This window comes from Centroberyx gerrardi, chromosome 1, assembly GCF_048128805.1.
Source record: "Centroberyx gerrardi isolate f3 chromosome 1, fCenGer3.hap1.cur.20231027, whole genome shotgun sequence".
In the NCBI taxonomy this organism is placed as follows: Eukaryota; Metazoa; Chordata; class Actinopteri; order Beryciformes; family Berycidae; genus Centroberyx; species Centroberyx gerrardi.
In genome coordinates, this window is record NC_135997.1 from 23,407,815 (window position 1) to 23,426,015 (window position 18,201).

The 18,201-nt window shown below is 41.4% G+C and overlaps 1 protein-coding gene across 1 annotated transcript in view; it reads right to left on the reverse strand.

Annotated features, from left to right (window-relative positions):
* Positions 1-13,265, reverse strand: part of LOC139920934 (ras-specific guanine nucleotide-releasing factor 1) — a 28,635-nt gene extending 15,370 nt beyond the window's left edge. The window contains exons 1-10 of the mRNA XM_071911040.1: positions 12,990-13,265; positions 7,849-7,955; positions 6,266-6,413; positions 5,197-5,289; positions 4,157-4,410; positions 3,958-4,037; positions 3,109-3,302; positions 1,572-1,681; positions 393-511; positions 1-31 (exon numbers count right to left, since the gene is read on the reverse strand). The exon at positions 1-31 is cut by the window's left edge and continues 130 nt beyond it. Of these exons, the coding sequence (XP_071767141.1) occupies positions 1-31; positions 393-511; positions 1,572-1,681; positions 3,109-3,302; positions 3,958-4,037; positions 4,157-4,410; positions 5,197-5,289; positions 6,266-6,413; positions 7,849-7,955; positions 12,990-13,265 (1,412 nt within the window). The remainder of the gene's footprint in view (positions 32-392; positions 512-1,571; positions 1,682-3,108; positions 3,303-3,957; positions 4,038-4,156; positions 4,411-5,196; positions 5,290-6,265; positions 6,414-7,848; positions 7,956-12,989) is intronic.
* Positions 13,266-18,201: the final 4,936 nt, after the last annotated feature.

Genomic DNA, 18,201 nt, shown 5'->3' on the forward strand with positions numbered 1-18,201 from the left:
TTCTCGCTCATTGGCACCTGGATCAGGGAACCTGTGGAGATCCAGTAACACACACACACACACACACACACACACACACACACACACAGTCACTTATGTTGTGTGTACAATAAACTTACATGATTACTCCAGCAAACAGGACCAATATTTGACTGCATCAATTCTTCTTTTTAGTGCCACTGTTATCATCCTAATAGAAACTGTAGTGTGATACCGATGCTATAGACCAGGGTTCCCTCTCAATTCAATGCATTCAAGAAGATGCAATGTTCAAAAATCTTTTTTTTCATAAAATTATTGACAAAGTATGCTCAGTGTAAATTTAAATGTAAGTTTTATTACACTGAAAATGTCTTCATCCCAACACTGCTGTGCTGTGCAATGTTTCTTACCTTGCCTGACGAACGTCTGGCTGGTGTCCAGCAGAACCTCACAACCCTCAACGATCATGCGCTCAATAGCCAGGTTCTTCCTGATGTTCTCGGTCTCGCTCACCTCGTCATGCATGATTCTGAAGGGGACACAGGAAATCCTCATGAGTTCAGTCACTTCAACATGAAAGTTGTAACTTCCATTCATTTCCTCATGATAGAGTATCCATTCACTGCAGACTGTCAACACTGAATTTTTCGGAGTTTGGCCCATTGGTCACCTTACCCAGTATGTGACGAGAGGATTGGCATCAAAATTATCTCTGTGAGTCCAATAGATATCTGTCTGGAGCGCAAGCTAACGCTTAGCATACAGCATGTTATCGCAGGTGACTAGCATTATTTTAAAAGTGAGAAAATTAGAACTTAGCTGCTCTAAGGCTGAATGTTAGTTACTTTTGTGTGTATTCAAAAATAATTAATTTTCAATGCCAATCACTTTTCCTGTAAGACTTAAAGCATAACTTGTTTTGTTTACACAAAAGTGAGCAAACTTAGCCAGATAGTTAAAGTTTTTGCGCTGTTGATTCATAAAGGACTTCACCAATGATGAAGATTGAGATTTTGTTTTCAGAAGTTATGAATCTAGAGGCCATAGAATAAAAACCAATACCAATTTTGGATTACTAAAAGTTTTTTCTTCATACTTTGGATAATGCTAAAGGCCTATGGTTACTGTATGCTACAGTGTTAGCATGTGCACTGGACAGGGCTATCAACCAGAGACACAGACATGATTTTGGTGCCAATCCTCTTGTCTAATATTGGGTGAGATGACCAATGGGCCAAACTCCCCAACAGTTGGCGTTGGATGTTGCGTAACAACACGTTTCTCAAATATAAATCCTGCTGTAAAATTTGCCTTGATGTGGTATCTTGCTTCCTCAAGAAAGTAGCTTAATTTACAGCCAATGGGCACTCATCAATAGATTTACATATCAGTCTTTTAGCGTGGAATTATTTCCTGATCGGGTAAATCATGAATATCTGTAAAGGAAGTTTGTACAGAAGAGGGTTAAGTCCTGCCAAGCCCAAGATCTAGCACATTGAGTTTCTTTGAGTGTAACAAATGATGTCTAATAAAGTTTTGATTGACTGACTGACTGACTGACTGACTGACTGGTGCTGTGCACAAGTTACCTGGAAAGTTCCTCCAGTTTTGACTTGGCATAGTCCAAACTGTTTCTCTCCACATGCTCATGGGGGGTGTGAGCCAGCAGCTCATGCAGGGTCAGGATGTAACGAGGGATCTGAGAGAGAGAGAGAGAGAAAGAGAGAGAGAGAGAGACTGATTGAACCACTTACTGAGGACTACAATGACCTTCAACAGGTGGATAGCTGGTCATGAAGGCTGTCTGGGGTTGTCTCATCCTGAAAGCTTATCTTTGAAATTAGAAAATTGCATTGATCTAAATGTGTCTTTGATCTTTTCCTCTGCTAGACAGCTAATAATATTGGCACAACAACCACTTGTGTACGCTTTTGCTTCACACATGAGGCTAACCTCACGAACATTACATTTCCAATAATATTCACCACAACAACCACTTCTGTGTTTTCACTTCAAGCATGGGGTAGTCTCAGCACCATTGTTCTGCTAATAATATCACTTTGAAAACCTAGGCCCTCACTTCAACACAAAGAGTATTCTATAATAGTGCCGCTGCCATCACCACTCCAGAACCAGTAAGTGGAGAACAATGTCATCTGATTGCTGAAATTCATCATGCATGGGGCCAGGTCTTCATTTTTTTAAACAGTGACCAGTCAAGTGATTTTATTCCAGTGTCATGGGAACGTGACATCTGACGTGACACGTGACGCCTCTCATTCACAGTGATGGACTACCTTTACCAACCGAATTAGAAGTCTTTAAAACTAGATGGGAGTGAGCCCGAGAGGTATGGCAAAACTGATTCAAAAATATCTTTAACCGTAGCACATACATGTAAAAACTGTCACAATTAATATTAAAGGGATGGAAATGTAAGAAATTAGCAAAAACTCAAATCACAATGGAATTGTCGCGCTATAATTAGGTCAAAATTTCTAACTTTGAAAGTAATTTAGCCTCCTGTTAAAGGCCCTAACACCTGCACCATGAATCCAACTGACATGAAACTTGCTACACAAATCCAGCTATCCATACAAATTACACTGATTGGTCTTATGGGGGCGCTATAATTAAAGGTCGAAATTACAAACTTTGAAAGGTCATAACTGCTACACCACCGATCTGATTATGATGAAACTTGGAGGGATGAGGCATCTTGTTTCTGACTGGCCCTAGGGTGCCTGCATCGTTCTTGGAGGACAACATGTTTACTTGTATTTAAGTATCAAACTTTATACAACCTTAGTACAACCTTCTACATGAAAGGAAAAGAAGGCTGCTGGAGCTGTAATACCTGAGAGGGTGCTCCTTGTTGTATTTCGGAGAATGACTGTGACATGAATACTGTTAGGATCAACAGCAGTACCCAAGTACCCAAATAACATTAAAATCATGCCCAAGTGCATTATGGCTTTTATAAAATGCTGTCTGAAGTTGTTTCAGTGTCATATACATACATAGGAATAATAATAAAAAAACAAAAAAATAACCAGAGGAATGTTAGGATCCATTGTGTGTGCTAATAATACTGCTACCACTAACACTATCCCCTTATAATCTTACTTGAAACATGGGGTAGGTGAGGAAGGTCTCCAGCGTCCTCTCCTCACAGTCGGGCTTGGCCTCGTACTGCTTCAGCAGCTTGTCGAAGTCCCGGTTCTGCTTGCAGTGGGCCAGGATCTGCAGGCTGTACTGGTGGTTCCTCACAAACTCCTGGTAGATGTTCAGCATGGGCAGCAGGATGTCAAACAGGTCAGCTGTGGGGAGAAGCAGGAACTTTCTTGAATATATTTTAACAGCATACTAAATCTAATTCATTCATATGTTACCTGTATACTACTAATAAAATCCTGTTTTTATGTAGCAAAAAAACAGCTATTATAATAACAACCAAGGACACAAATAAGTAATGAGCGAGACATCAGAGCACAGGTGTCCTTGTTCTGTTTGAGAGTCACATAAGACATAAGTCTGAATTCAAAGAAGTGTCAGGTGGTCAGATTATTGCCCAGTAATTCTGAAAATGGCTGCATAGTCCTAATGTAGGCCTCAGTACTCAGAAACAATAGATTGTAATTTGTTTTTGCACTGACCTGTATTCTCCTCTAATCTTGTTTCATCTCATCTCAAGCATGTGTTTTTCATTTTACAAACAACCCATTTTAGAATGAGGCGCTCTGGTGCCTTGATGGGCTTAAGGCGCACCATGAACACATGATGGTTTTGGTTTGAATCCAGCTCACAAGCTTTGCCGCTTATCACCCCCCTCTTGCTTTCTCCAGTACTTTTGTCCCTCTTCATTATATCCTATCTAACAGCACAGCAATGCCTTAAACATCCTAACAGAAAAAAGAACACATTAAAGTGTGAGTTAAAACATTAGTTAAAACAGCGTTTCTGTCCGTCTCTTACCCAGCACCAGTGTCGGCCAGCTGGCTATCCTGGCCTTCAGGCCCTGGTAGAAGATCTGGTGGAGGAACATGATGGTCTCGCTGCAAAACAAACAAGCAAAGATGGAGGTCATGAGCTCTCATTCTGTAAGTTTCTCCCTCCCGTGTCGATTATTATTGGCCGCTCCCACTCTACCAAATCACATCACTATGCCAGCCACCTGTTGAGGAAGATGCTGCTGACGTCGTCATGGGTGATGGGCGGCTTCTTGGAGCTGGCGGCCATGCGGAGCGGCCGCAGGAAGTTGTTGACCAGGATGTGGAGCTGCTGGACGTATTCGGCCTCTGCCTCCAGCATGCTAAACACCACCTGGTTCCTCTTTCTCATGCTCTCGGCATGCGGCGAACGGATATAGTCCTGGATGATGGTTTTCCACTTTCTGCGGCAGATCCAGCCACGCAGGAAACTCTGGACCTGGGGTGAAAAAAGGTTAGCGCAAAAAAGGTAAGGCTGTGTAAGTCTAAGACTAAGTGTTGCCTGTCTGTGTTTTGTGTGTGTTTGCATATATGCATATATTGTATAATTGGCAAAAAAATATTACATTAAAGCAATACTTGCGAGACTGACTCACTGGTTTTCTCACTCACTGGCAAGTCTGTGAAATGTTATATTAGCCAAGAGGCCAACCGCTCCGAACATCAGGGATCAGAGTTAGCCTCATGGTTAGAAAAGCTGATGATTACAAGATAACCAGTTCCAGTTTAAATTTATGGACTGACAGTGAAATTCAGGCTGAGGGAAGTACATGAGTAATGCTCTCTCCACTGTTACTGACAGGAGCTCTTGAGCAGGGCACTTGACTCCCAGCTGCCTCAGTGGAGCTGCTCAGTGGCCAGCAGTAGAAGACTGTGGTTACACTGGGGAGCTCCCCGCTGTGGATGTGTGTGAGCGTGAAGCAGACTGCTGAAAAAGAGCAAGTGTGTTCAGCCAACCTTCCCTGAATAAATGAAGGTTAAAAATAAAGATTGCAGGTGCCCAGAGATGATGTAGTGTTTAAAACCCCCTGTCTCAGAAACCATATGTATCTCTGCTGGCCCAGAATCAAACCCCAGCTCTGCCTTCCCGACTCTCTCCCTCCCTCTTTGCGTTTCTACTGTCTCAATAAAGAAAATTGCTCAGGGAAGTTGAGCTGTGCATTTTCCTTTAAAAAACAAACTGCACACCAGAATTGCTAATATCGCCGCTGCAGACAGATCTCACCTTTTTGATCTTCTTGATCTCAGTGTCGTCATCGCTGGGTGGGACCTCTGGACTTGATTGGATCTTCTCATTGTCCTTGAGCAGTCCAGCGATCTGATATTCACCACAACGAAACATTTCATTTATTTTCAACCAAACTGTGCAAGCTGTAGACATTCCATTGGCTCAGTGGGCTAAGACACATACCACATACTGTCCATGGGTTAAAATCATCATCACTGTCCCTTATTTCTTGTCAGTCTCCACAGTAATCATGTCAGGAATATAAATAATACCAGTTGTTTTATGCCGATTATGCTTGTTTTATTTTATGTTTTCATTTGCGTTTTGTTCAAGTTTGTTTTTCCTTTGTTCATTCTTTCCATTTTATTTACTATGCTTTAGCTGCTTTCCATCTGCATGAGTTCACCAGTCTCCAGTTTGAATGACAACATATACAAGCTGCATCAAACTTCAATATCTTTATCAATCTATACTTATTTCAGTTGTTTCTAGAATGACACAGTATATGAATGAGGATTGACCTAAGGAAAACTGCTTTTAATAAAGGACTAAAATGAAGAAAATAAACCCTAAATCCATTGCTACTCCATATTTTAGCATAATGAGTGAGACAGTGGATTATCATTTTCTGGTGCAGGCTGCAGTATCAGGTACAATGGATGCTGATTCATGAATATTGAGAACATGGATTCAATTGGAGCTAGCCATTAGCACATTAAAGAGAGATGCATTTGATCTGGTTTAGACTGAATAATGAGGATACAAAGCACTCAACACTATCACAGAGGTCTCTAACAAGGACATCCTGGTGGCTCTGCTGGCTCAGGCACATGCCCTGTACTCTCAGCATTGTGGTTTTCAATCTGGGTCATGACCTTTGTCCCATGCCCTCTCTCTCTTTGTCCTCCCTCTGCCTGACCGCTCCTCTCTCTGCCATCTTTTCTCTCTCTCCACTGTGTACAATCCAATAAGACAGAACCACAGAACACACACACACACACACACACACACACACATACACACACACACTCAGGTATTAGTAGCATGAAATTACAAGACAAGTTACCTCTGATTTTAGTCGCTCTATCTCGATTTCCCCATCCTCTATCTGTTGTCGAAGTTGCTTAGCAACCGTTTTCTCCGTCTCCACTATTTGGAGTAGATGGAGATACTTCTGCATGAGGGTCTCATGCTCTGTAGCCAGGTTCCTGTAACTATACAGACACACACAAACAGACATTGTAAGGACCTCATTAATGCACGTTTTATAGGATTATCAAAGCGACAGCAGACTTCTTATCACCATGTGTTTGACCCATAGACCTTCCATCAGCACAGAGCAAAGGCACTTATGCAACCAATTCTTCAGATACAAGCGGGCTTAGCAAACCAAGTGTAAAAGCCGCTTCTGCATGAGCAGTAATTCTGTACATTGCCCACTTCATCATTTTATGTGCATACTAGTGAGGCTTGAATTCAGTGCAGCCTATTCGTTCGATCTAGTGTACAACAGACCACAAACGATTCTGAATTAAATTCTGCTGGATCCTTCCTGACACTTGGAGACCCAGCAAAAGGCTCTTAGCCAAATTCAAAACAACACATTTAAATTTGACTTGCCAATCAAAGGTAGTCAAACTTGAATGTGAGCTGAAATAAAAGAAAAATAAGGGTCAATGTCTCTCATTAGAATATGGCATCCAGATCTTGACAGCCTCCAGAATATAATAGAATATGCAAACACATGAACCTCTTCCTTTCCCTGCTGTGTAGTACATGCTTACAGACCAACTTACTCCTGTACAGTAAGTGCTGCTGCCTTTGAGTGAGCGCAAAAATCAATGTAATCTTCAATGAGTCCATCTAATCAATTGACCTTTCACCATACAAATGTACACGGCTGACATTTACAGTGATAGTATTGCTTGGCTGTCATGACCCTCTTAGTCTGATTCTTACAGGGGCATTTCTCTAATTATACACCTCAATACTATTTTGTCCATTCCTTGGAAGCAATTTATTCTCGGATAAAGGTAACTATGATCTCCAGTTCATGAATTTAGTTTGAATTTGTTGTTTTTTTAATCTTAATTTAGACAACTCAGCGTCCTCCAGATGCCATCAGGGAGAAGATAATGTTACAAAGTTTTGAAAAATGTGTAAGATAATGTAAGAAACGAATCAGTTCTCTATGAAAGTGGCCCTTTCATAACGACAGCACTGTGTGGGACAGCAGCAATCATTCAGTCAGAAGATCAGTCTATCACTTTGTGATTTATCAGCACAGTCAATCACAACATGGTCCGTACATCGAGTCTAAAAGGCATCTACACAAAACTAAACTCAGCTCACCCACCTTTCTATGACTGAAATACACTTAATCCACCTTGTTAAGATGATACAAATTTCTCAGATAAAAATCCATGGTAAATACATTACATTGAAAAGTATCAGGCTATTTCACTGTAGGTTTGAGGTAAATATAACTTATCATTTATTGATTGACTAGTAAACTTAATTATCCCACCACATCGCTGCATTTATGCTTACACAGTAATGAGAATTTTCTTTCTAAAAATGACTTGCTTGTCCTCAGCATGTCCTCGGTTAAAGGTGGAGAGGTGAGAGGTGAGAGGTCATGTGAGGTACCTGGCCTGTGTGATGGCAGCCACCCACTCGTCACAGTCCTTGACGTCCTCCGTGCGCAGCTCCAAAGCCTTCTGGTTGTCATGATTGAAAGTGACGGTGAAGTAATACTGGAAAACAGAAAAGATACAGAAAGACTCAAAATATTTTGTTTAGAATATTTAGAAGGTTTCTTATTTGACCCGCTTGGTTGAGTAACGGTTTTCATAAAAGCATCATTTTACGACATGAGGCAACAACCTAACCACAGCTGTCTGATATTCATAACATAAAACTTCACACCATAATCATCTTTCACCTTTTTTCCCTTCAGTATTCAGTTTGCAGAATTGTGAATTTCCACAAAAGTTGTACGTTTATGCACATGCAAGCCTATGTGTTTGTGCATTGTGCGTGTGTGTGTGTGTGTGTGTGTGTGTGTGAGAGAGAGAGAGAGAGAGGGAGAGATCCTATGGGAGAAGTCCTTGGAAATTCATTATATAGCCTGTGTGCATTCAGTCTGTAACCTGGCAACTCACCTCTGAATTGGTGGAAGCCTCTCCAGTGACTCCATGTTTTGGGTTTTTTTTTGTTTTGTTTTTTGTCTTTTCTTCCAGTGATTCGGCCGCATTTTAGTGACCCCTAGAGTCCTCACCCCGCTTTGTTCTCCCACCAATTAACACCAATGGCACTAGCCTCAAATGTTAAATTATGGCAATTATAGCAAATGTGTGTGAATTTCTTTTCAAACAGGCTTATCAAATAAAATCCTCAAATCAACAAAGTGGTGGTCATTGCAATAATAGCTCAGCTAGCCTATTTGTGGCAGAAATGCATCAAATTATATAACACTGATGCATTGTAAATAGACCCCCACAAATCCAATATATTGGATTTTTATCCCTTCCAAATGCCAAGAGCAAATCATCTGTGAAGGGGAGTAATGTTCCATATTTCCTGATGAGCAGCAGAACGGGCCTTTGTCAATAATGTGCTTCCCATCTCCCGCTTCCTGTGAGCTGGTGTGTCAAGCCTTTTAGGCAGCTATATTTAGCACGACGCCACTACATTTTTTGCCACAGAGACATTATCTCTCAGTGAGTGAGACAACATAGCCCATCAAGCGTTTCCACTTGTTCTGATTTCCAGAAACCGAATGTATCATCCTGCAGCCGACACAGACCCCCCCCCCACACACACACACACACACACTCCCCACCTCCCTTCAGCCCCCTCCCCAACAAGACGCACCTCATATATCTCATATGAGCAAATTTGCAGTATTTGCTAAGCGAAGCACAATGCCGAGCCATGTTGTTGCACATTTTGTTGGCCCCTTCAAATGCACTTTTTCAGATGCAAATAGGGGTTGCCATAGTAACTGTGGGCTTAAACGTAGCTCTCCTTCTAAATGGGGAATAAGAACATTTAAAAAGTAGAACACTCCAAAGAATACAATGAGAAAGGAGAGAGAGAGAGAGAGAAAGGCAGAAAGAGAGAGGGAGAGAGAGAGATGGAGAGAGAGAGTGGGGGAGAGAAAGATCCTTTTGAGGAGTGAGGCTATAAAAAGCGCTATAGCCCTGCAAGGTGGCAGTTGGCTTGGCATCTATTCTCTGCATTGTCCCTCTCCCTGTCACACACAGATAAGATCCAGCACTCACCCGGCCATTCCTCCTGCGTCTCTGACACACACACACACACACACACGCACACACACACACACACACACACACACACACACACACACACGCACAACTAGCACGGTCAGCAGTGGAATCTACTGTGATCTGTACATGTCGTATGTCTTATGTAAGAAATATAGGATCGCCTCACACACACTCTACAGTCATTAACCTGAGCGTCATTCTTTGTTTTTCCATAGTGGAGAAAGTGAAAAGGAAATCTGTATGCCCTCAAACACCTAGACCATGATTGATTACTTTTTCTGTCCTCATCTCACCTTTCTATGGAGCTGCTCAGTTTTATAGATCACTGGCGTCGATGTACGCAGGAGGACACATTGTTACGAACATAGACTTCAAGGAACACACACACACACATACACACACACACACACACATATAGATGTGCAGACGTGCACACATGTATACATGCACATCGGCATGCATGCACACATGTACAGACACACATTTGTGCGCACACATATCCACATTTTATATGCACACACACATTTAAAACACAAACAATTCGCACCCACACACAATACAAAACTGACACAATTTATGCCTGACAAATATTATGTAAGGGGACACGTGCTGAACAGAAGACTGTGTTATGCTGATTAAAGGCTTTCAAATTCATTGAATTCACTGCTGAAATAAATTCACTGGAGCAGCCTGTATGAACGGCTGTCATCTTGGATGTCACTCGGTCCATCATTTCATCCCCAGATTGGAGCGCGGCTCTCGTCTTGACATGGTTTTAAGATGCTCGGCAGGAAATAGGCTTGACAGTGAACAAGTTCTAATGATTCACACCATGTGAGTAACAGGTGTTTGTATATTTTGAAGTAACAAAGCAAGTAGCAAAGGGGTTCAATATCATTCCAAATCCTAAATTCGACTTTATTCTCTCACATGACAGGAAAAATCTTCTCTCAGATAAAATGGACATGCATTTACTTGTCAGAATGGCAAAATTTGTGCTGGCACATCTCTGCAGAGCATTCCTTATGACACTGATACTAATCCTGACAGCTCTGCCGACAAAGAGCAGAGGGCATGGAGTTTGAGGAATCTGACTTGACAGCAGAGTTCAGCACCGTGGACAGCGACACCAGGCAATGTTGCCCATACAGTTGCAGCTAATGAACCGTGCACATAACAGTGTTAGCTGTTGGAGAAGAAGTCCCCCATCATGCATTTACCCTGCATCTATCCTGCATTTGTACATCAAACAATATTTTCTTTCAGGTTATACAGTAAAATCATATAATATATTATATAACACAAAACTTGAGACCGTAAATCAACTAGTAACCAGACAAACTAGTAAGCAACTAGCAACCTATCATAGTACTAACTTCTCACAGCTGGGAAGTTGAGTTTTCCAATCAGGCAAAAGTGAAATTCAACATTTAGCAGATTTGGATAGACAAATCTTTTAGCTGTTTCCATGAAATAAGCCCTGTCAAAGAATGATACATAATCAATCAACATGGCACCTAGGGAAATACATTATATATTCTGCATTTTCAATGGATGTTTATGTATTCAGACTAGGAGTCAGCCATTTTTTTTCTCAGGACCCAGAACATTAAAATTTGCTTCTGGGAGAGCAAAGAAACTGTTGCACCAGTCCTGCAAAGCCGCGCAAACCTTTTCTTGGCCTGCTGTATATTGGGGGTTTGGAAACTTTCTCTGGAATCCAACAAGTTTTTTTTTTCTCGTGATCCAAACTTTATTTTTGCAGGCTGATCTAACAAACTGTAGCCTTGTCAGGCCACTGATATTATTTTCTTACCTTGCACTGGAAGGATTTGACAGAAGTGACCCATTTTAACACTCATATGCTATGCATTTGTGCCACTTAATCAGCTACTTGCAGTATGAAACTTGATTGACTTTAATTTGTCCTGTCAACTTTCATATGAAAGTTTGGTTGGGACAATATGGCATGAAATAAATATACATTATACATTTGGATTTTTGTAAAGCCTAATAGTGTGATAGAGGTTTTACAGCATTGTATTGGGGGAAATGTAACCTCTCACAGGGTGGTAGTCAGAAGTGTAAGTAGTGGGACAGTGAGCCAAAGTTGGTCTTTTCCCCTCTTGTCATTAATGTGTTTTAACATGGAGGACAATAAAGACCTTTCAAAAGCTGACAACCTGTTTGTTTGCCTCATAACCATTGCAAGGTATTAGATGCATGCTTTGTGTATAGATTAATTAACACAAAAAATGACTAACTCGGCTTACTGAGCCATCACTTTGACTTTTGTCTTGGATTCTGTATCACCCATGGTGCAGGGAAGCAGAGACATGCTGCTGTGTGGACTGCAGCTGGCAGAGCAGATTTCAGAAGGTGACTGCAGTCATAGCTCAGCTGCTTGACCACTTCTCTGCCTCTTAAATGCTTTCATACCACAAGCTTTATTTCTTTCAATAGCAACCTTCAGCAACTTATTAAAACTGTTTGGATAAAAACAACCAAGTGTTTTGTCTGGGTTTATTTTGACTGTGTGTCACACTGCTGTTAAAACCGTGCCAATGGTTTAGCCCTCACACATTTTAATCCATGGCACAAAACGACAGAGAAATTGAAATGAAAAGGAGATGTATTGAGTAACAACAACATGCCTAGGAACATCGCTGGTTTTCATTCATGCTTGTCGTTAACAAGCCCATGATAATGAGAGGGCTATCAAATGAACCGAGCCGCTATAAACCGGGGAGACGCAGTTGCCAAGGTAGGATGCTATTAATATCAAGACGAGGAATTAAATCAATACGTCAAAACGACAGGGAAGGGGCAGCTCTCCTCCGCAAGATAGCAACCTGCAAAGTTTGGATACAGTTTAAGTTTACTCCCCACATATTATAGTATTCCCTGAACGCTGTTGATGTATAAAAATAAACTCTCTATGAAGGCTGACGCCAACAAGAAATATTATGGCGATGATGAGAAATGAACTGCCTATGCAAAGTACAGCAGCTTATGTGTTTACAAAGTTTCCATAGACTATTACATTTTATACAGCTAACTTTGAACCACTGTTTATTTTTTGCATTTTATGCATTTGATAAGTTACCTTTGAGCCAGGCTGTGATGCTATTTTAGTGCAGAATCAAGACAATCAATCAGTTAGGATGACGCCATTACGTAACACTGAACGTCAAGTCAACTATAATGCAAAAGCATCTCTGGGAAATTGTTGGCGAGATAAATAGATATTGGAGGGGGAAAAAACCAACTAATCTCGTTTGCATTTTTGCTGTGTCTTCAAAATGAGCAGTGAGATAACTGCTGCTTTAATGAGAAGTCAGCTTAATAAAAATATGTTTCTTCTATAAAGAGAAACAGCTACCCAGTTTCACTCACATAACAAGCATAACATTAATGAGTGGATCCGTTTTGAGAGACGGATTATGTTGACAGTGTCAGTCAGACTTATCGGAGCTCCCTGTGTGATCAATATCTTACCTGCTTCTCTAAGCATTCCTTCGCTGAGAGAGATGGTTTGGGTGACGGCGCCCTGTCACAAACACATCCCTCCAACAGGTACAGTCCGGAGGGGCGTGAGCTGGAGTCATTTTCGAAATAAAACAGCATATTCTGCAACAAAGCGAACCACTTTGCATGCCATTTTGTGTTGTCTGAGCTTTTCTTACTCAGGCAACCTCGCCTCGTACCATCCTTCTTCGCCAAAAGAGCCAGATAGGTGATATGGCCATCATTGAGTCTCATCCCTTTCTGCATTTTGGCTGTGAATCCAAAAGGAACTGGGGGGGAGCCTGCAGATTCTTACATGTTCTTCTCAGCGCCGCACAAACAGAGTCCGACTTGGTGGGCAGCAGCCTACTCCTGTGTGCCCAGCCACAGTTGCCACACTAATGTTTGAAACCGTGGGAAAAAAAGGAGAAGAAGAAAAAAAAAAATATATATATATATATCAGCAAAGAGTCACAGTTACGCATTCAATTGCACAAATTCCACTCTAGAAGCACACTACAGCAAACCCGACGCCGTCTTAGAAAAGCCTTCCTCATGAGCCGAATTGCTCATGATGAGGATTGAAGTGTCCGCGCGCGCGCACACACACACACTCCACACACACACACACACACACACACACACACACACACACACAGCATCCTGCTCTCTCAGAGGGAGGAAGCGCAGTCACGTGACGCGTCCCCGGAGAAGCAGATTTCAGCACCTTGGACAGAGACTCCGAGCAACCGAGACGAGGAGAGCCGCAGCATCAGCGCAGGGACGCCCGCTTCCTCATGTCAAGAACCCCCGGACAGATACAGACCCCCATTTCATAAGATTTTATCCACTGATAACCCCCCAACCCCCCTCCCCCACCTGAGAAGGTTTTTGTAGGTAGAGTTTATTTTTATAGACGAAGAGACAACAATGGAGAGAGTGAAGCCCGTGATCAAAATCGTCATTTTAGTACATTCCTTCACTACACTAACTTTTGGTGCATTAAATATCAGTAATAAATATATTTTATTTTGGACCCCCAGGACCCTTTCAAGGACCCGTATTGGGCCCCCGACCCCACTCTCTAACAGAGAGTGAACATTTTGGCCAGATGGGAAAAGACTCTAATATTTTTTTCATGATGAGAAATCAAGACAAAATACCCCCGCTGACATTGTCACTCTCACTGTAAGCTACTTAAAACCAACGCCACTAAATTGCCCCTACAGAGCCAGGATTTACTTTACTTACTTAGATATAAATGATCATCACTTAGCTGAGTCACTCTGTTATCTGTGCAGGTTTTGGGTCCCTAATAGGCCACTAATCTCCATTAATAAATATGTGACAAAGAAAGGCTTTCAATCTTGTCTCCTGAGAAGTTAGCCCTTCCTTAAAACATTAGACTATCTCTAGGCTAATGTTTTGGACTTGGTAATGATTAGTATTACTATTTATAAAACACAACGTCAGAAAATGACAATTAAATGCATGTTATGCAGTACATTTAATACTCCATGAATTGGCCTTGGGTCTCCTCGGTTCATCAAGGATTCACACTGTCAACCTCTGCTCTATAGACAAAGACTGGCTGTGCATTGTTGACATAAAGCCATGATGAACCATAAAAGTCTGACTATTTGCAAGCATGTCCTGAATCAGCACATTTTCATCTTTGTAGTAAGCTACGTAGCTGAGCGGAGAAAATCTCTCTACACCTCCAGCAGAAATCCCCCTCTTCATCCCTCACCTTCCATGGGAAGAGGAGGAGGAGGAGAGTGTTACAAAAGCGCACTTCCGCTGGCTCTGCCCATGTTCGCACTTCCTGTGTAATTAATAGGCTGAAAAACAATTCAGCACCCTCGCTCTCAGGGAGACAGGTAATTCCCAGTGATGGTGAGTTGTTACTCTACATCAGTGGTTCTCAACGTGGGGTCCAGGGACCACCAGGGGTCCTTGAGGTAGTTCCAGGGGGTCCCCAGCAAATTGATGAATTGTTAAACTTCAGCATTTCCTTTACAAGAAGTTAGAGAATGTAGAAGAATGACTATTTTGATCATAGTTTCACTGTTATTTCTCTATCTACAATACAGATAGTCATGGAATTCTGGACAAAATCATATCTAACAGTAAAAATATTCTCAGAGACAAAATCTCATCAAAAAGGGGTCCGTGGCACTAATGTGGACTAAACTAGGGGTACTTGATATGAAAAAGGTTGAGAATCACTGCTCTACATAACCCAGCAACAGCTAGACGAGATGGGTCTGGGTCAGTTTGTGTCATGCAGAGCTGTGTGTGTCGCTTATGGAGATGTAGGCTATGTATTGACATTTTCAACATTATCTCCACCTTGCTGTAATTATGTTCTCGGCAGGTTAGAACATAAATATCAAAGTTTCATTGCATTTTTAACTTTACTCAAAGACAGTCTCCCTGAGGTGAAGCTAACATCATGGACCTATACAGAGGGAGCTTGCACAGGACCATAGACCTAATTTTAACCCAGCAAGTTTTGTATTTTAAATAATCTATCATTAAACTATCTTAGAGCTTTGGAGAGACTATCTCAAAATAGAAAACACACCTGGTTGAATCTGGTCAATGTAGGCAAACTGGTGCTCAAACAGGAGATCTTCATACTACAATTTATAGGAAACCCACTGATAAAAACACAATTCATCATGCTGATAGTTTTCATCCCATCATCTAATTAAGAATTACCCTTTGGTCAGTTTCAGAAACTAAGATGCACTGTGACGGCGACACAGGCTTTGAACCTGAATCCATTGAGATGTAGGCTATTCCCGTTTCTCCAGACGTGGCTATGGGGAAAAGGTCCTGGAAGATTCATATCAGAGATCCAAATCATTTGACAGAAAAACCCTTTCGCAACAAAAACGGACACCTGGCAAATCAGTGAAGATCTCGTCACACAAAATAGGCCTCTAACAGGCTTCTGGTATTACGTAAGAGTATGATCAAACAGAATTGGGCTGGAAGTGATCCTGCACTAGTGCGCTATTGAATGAGCTCCCCACCTTTGCAAGAAAATTGATTATTGGATGGATCAACTCAATTATCCAATCACTGACATTCTATAAGTGCATGGTGTGTTTGCTCATCTCTTTCTGACTCTTATGAAGACCTGTTTGGGTCCACATTGGTTGGTCATTTTAAATATGGATTCACTACAATAAAGGCTTTTTTTTTTCTTTGTGCCTGCAAATGGAGTGCCTTTGGTTTTTTGGGAGATTTTACATGTTTTTTCACTGGCCATCTCCTGCAAGTTGTAGTTTTGGAAGAGACACCTTTCTGTAATTCTTCATTCTACCATGTTCCTTTTATATTGCCCACCCTGTGAAAAGGACAGAGAGAGAGAGAGAGAGAGAGAGAGAGAGAGAGAGAGAGCGGGAGAGAGAGAGAACTGCATTGCAGTAGCATGATATTATAATCTCTCATTCATGCCCTTTCCTTCAGATCATAACCTAGTCAGCCTAAAACCAGCAAACAGGCCTTTGCTTGTACCTTTGTCCTTGTCTGTCTCTGCTCTGTCTGTCTTTTAGAGCACAGAGAGGACAGAGTGAACAACTGCCTCTCCACACTGTCCACTGCTGGGACATTTACATATCTAAGAGGGCGAGAGAGATACTCATTAGGGTTGGCCCATAATTAACCCAGGATTAGCATATTGGGGCGAGGACACACACAATGGTTTATTTTATCATAGGGTGGCTCACAGTGGGATCACAGTGCTTTGTCTGTGTGGGATCATTAAAAGGATGCAGGGAGGGAACAGGGCATAATTGAACGAGATTCGACTGTTCTCCTTGCTAGATTCAACCTGGGTTTATTTTTTTCAAAAGCAGAGAGGGCAATCCACCTTTCTCAAGTATTTTATTAGTTTTTTTGTGACAGGTACAGTGTAGAGTGACAGGAAAGTGGAGAGAGAGAGATGCAACAGTGTAGATTGAGCCGCAATTCAAACCCATGCAGCCATTAGCTGACTGAGCCACCAGGACGCCCCAGGCTCAACTCTGTTGCCGGGCTCCTTCCATCCCATAATCAGCCCCTCAGACAGGGGTGGTAATGAGGTGGTGATTTTCCTCTCTGACTGGGGGTGATAGTAAAGATTATTTTTATGGCATTCTATTATAGACGGTATAAAATGGAAAGTGACAAGGAAGATGGGAGAGAGAGTGGGGGATGACATTTGACAAAGGTCATGAATGGGATTCAGACCCATGATATTGAACGCACCTGGGTGTGTTGAGCCAGCAGGACGCTCCGACTGGAGGTCATTATAGTCGCTGTGCAACATGATTTTGGGGCAGGATGCTTGTCCATCCCATTAAACCACACAGAGTGCCACTTTAAGGCAATGAGACAATTTGAAGGCTGGAGACACTTTGTTAATTATGCTGGGTTGTTTCTGGGCTGCTGTGTATCTGCTGTGTTGATGAAGAATCACGGCCCATATAAATCAGTGCTGTTGGGACACAAAGCTGGGTTAAAGGAAGATTCACGTAGGCACAAAATATTCTTAGGAAATTGATCATACTGAAGGCTAGGATGTTTTACAATAAGTGTTAATATTGCCAGTTTGCCACTCAAGTCATGTTACTTAAAAACTACTGTAAGAAGCTTAATGCACCCAGATGTCCATTCTGACCATCAGAGCTCAGTTCAGGTCTTAGGTTGGACTGTACTTGAATATGGTTTTAAATATTACAATAACATGCAATGTGTTTGATTTTCCATTCAAAATGTATTTGTCCCATGTCACAAGGTTTAATAGACTGCCTTTTAAATTGTTTTAATTGTTGATACCTTTACAAATGTTTACCATTTCAGTATTTTTCGTTTATTTTTGATTTTCTCATCCTGTTAATGAGGACTGCACAATTGATTGTGTATAATCATGTATTGCAGTTTTAGTTTCCAAATGTAATAATCATGGGATATTGGCTATTTTGGGATATTTTATGGGATTATATGGGATATTTTATTTAATTTACTGTCTGCTGTAGTTGAAGATAGTCAAGATGTTGATATAATATGCCAGAACTGTGGTAAAGTTATTTTCTGCCTCAAATCATCAAGACTTAAAATCATGATTATAATATGTAGCTAAATATTTTTTGCCCTAAATGTGGAACCCTACAATAAATGTTTATGCAGTTCAGTTTTTGTTCATGTAAAC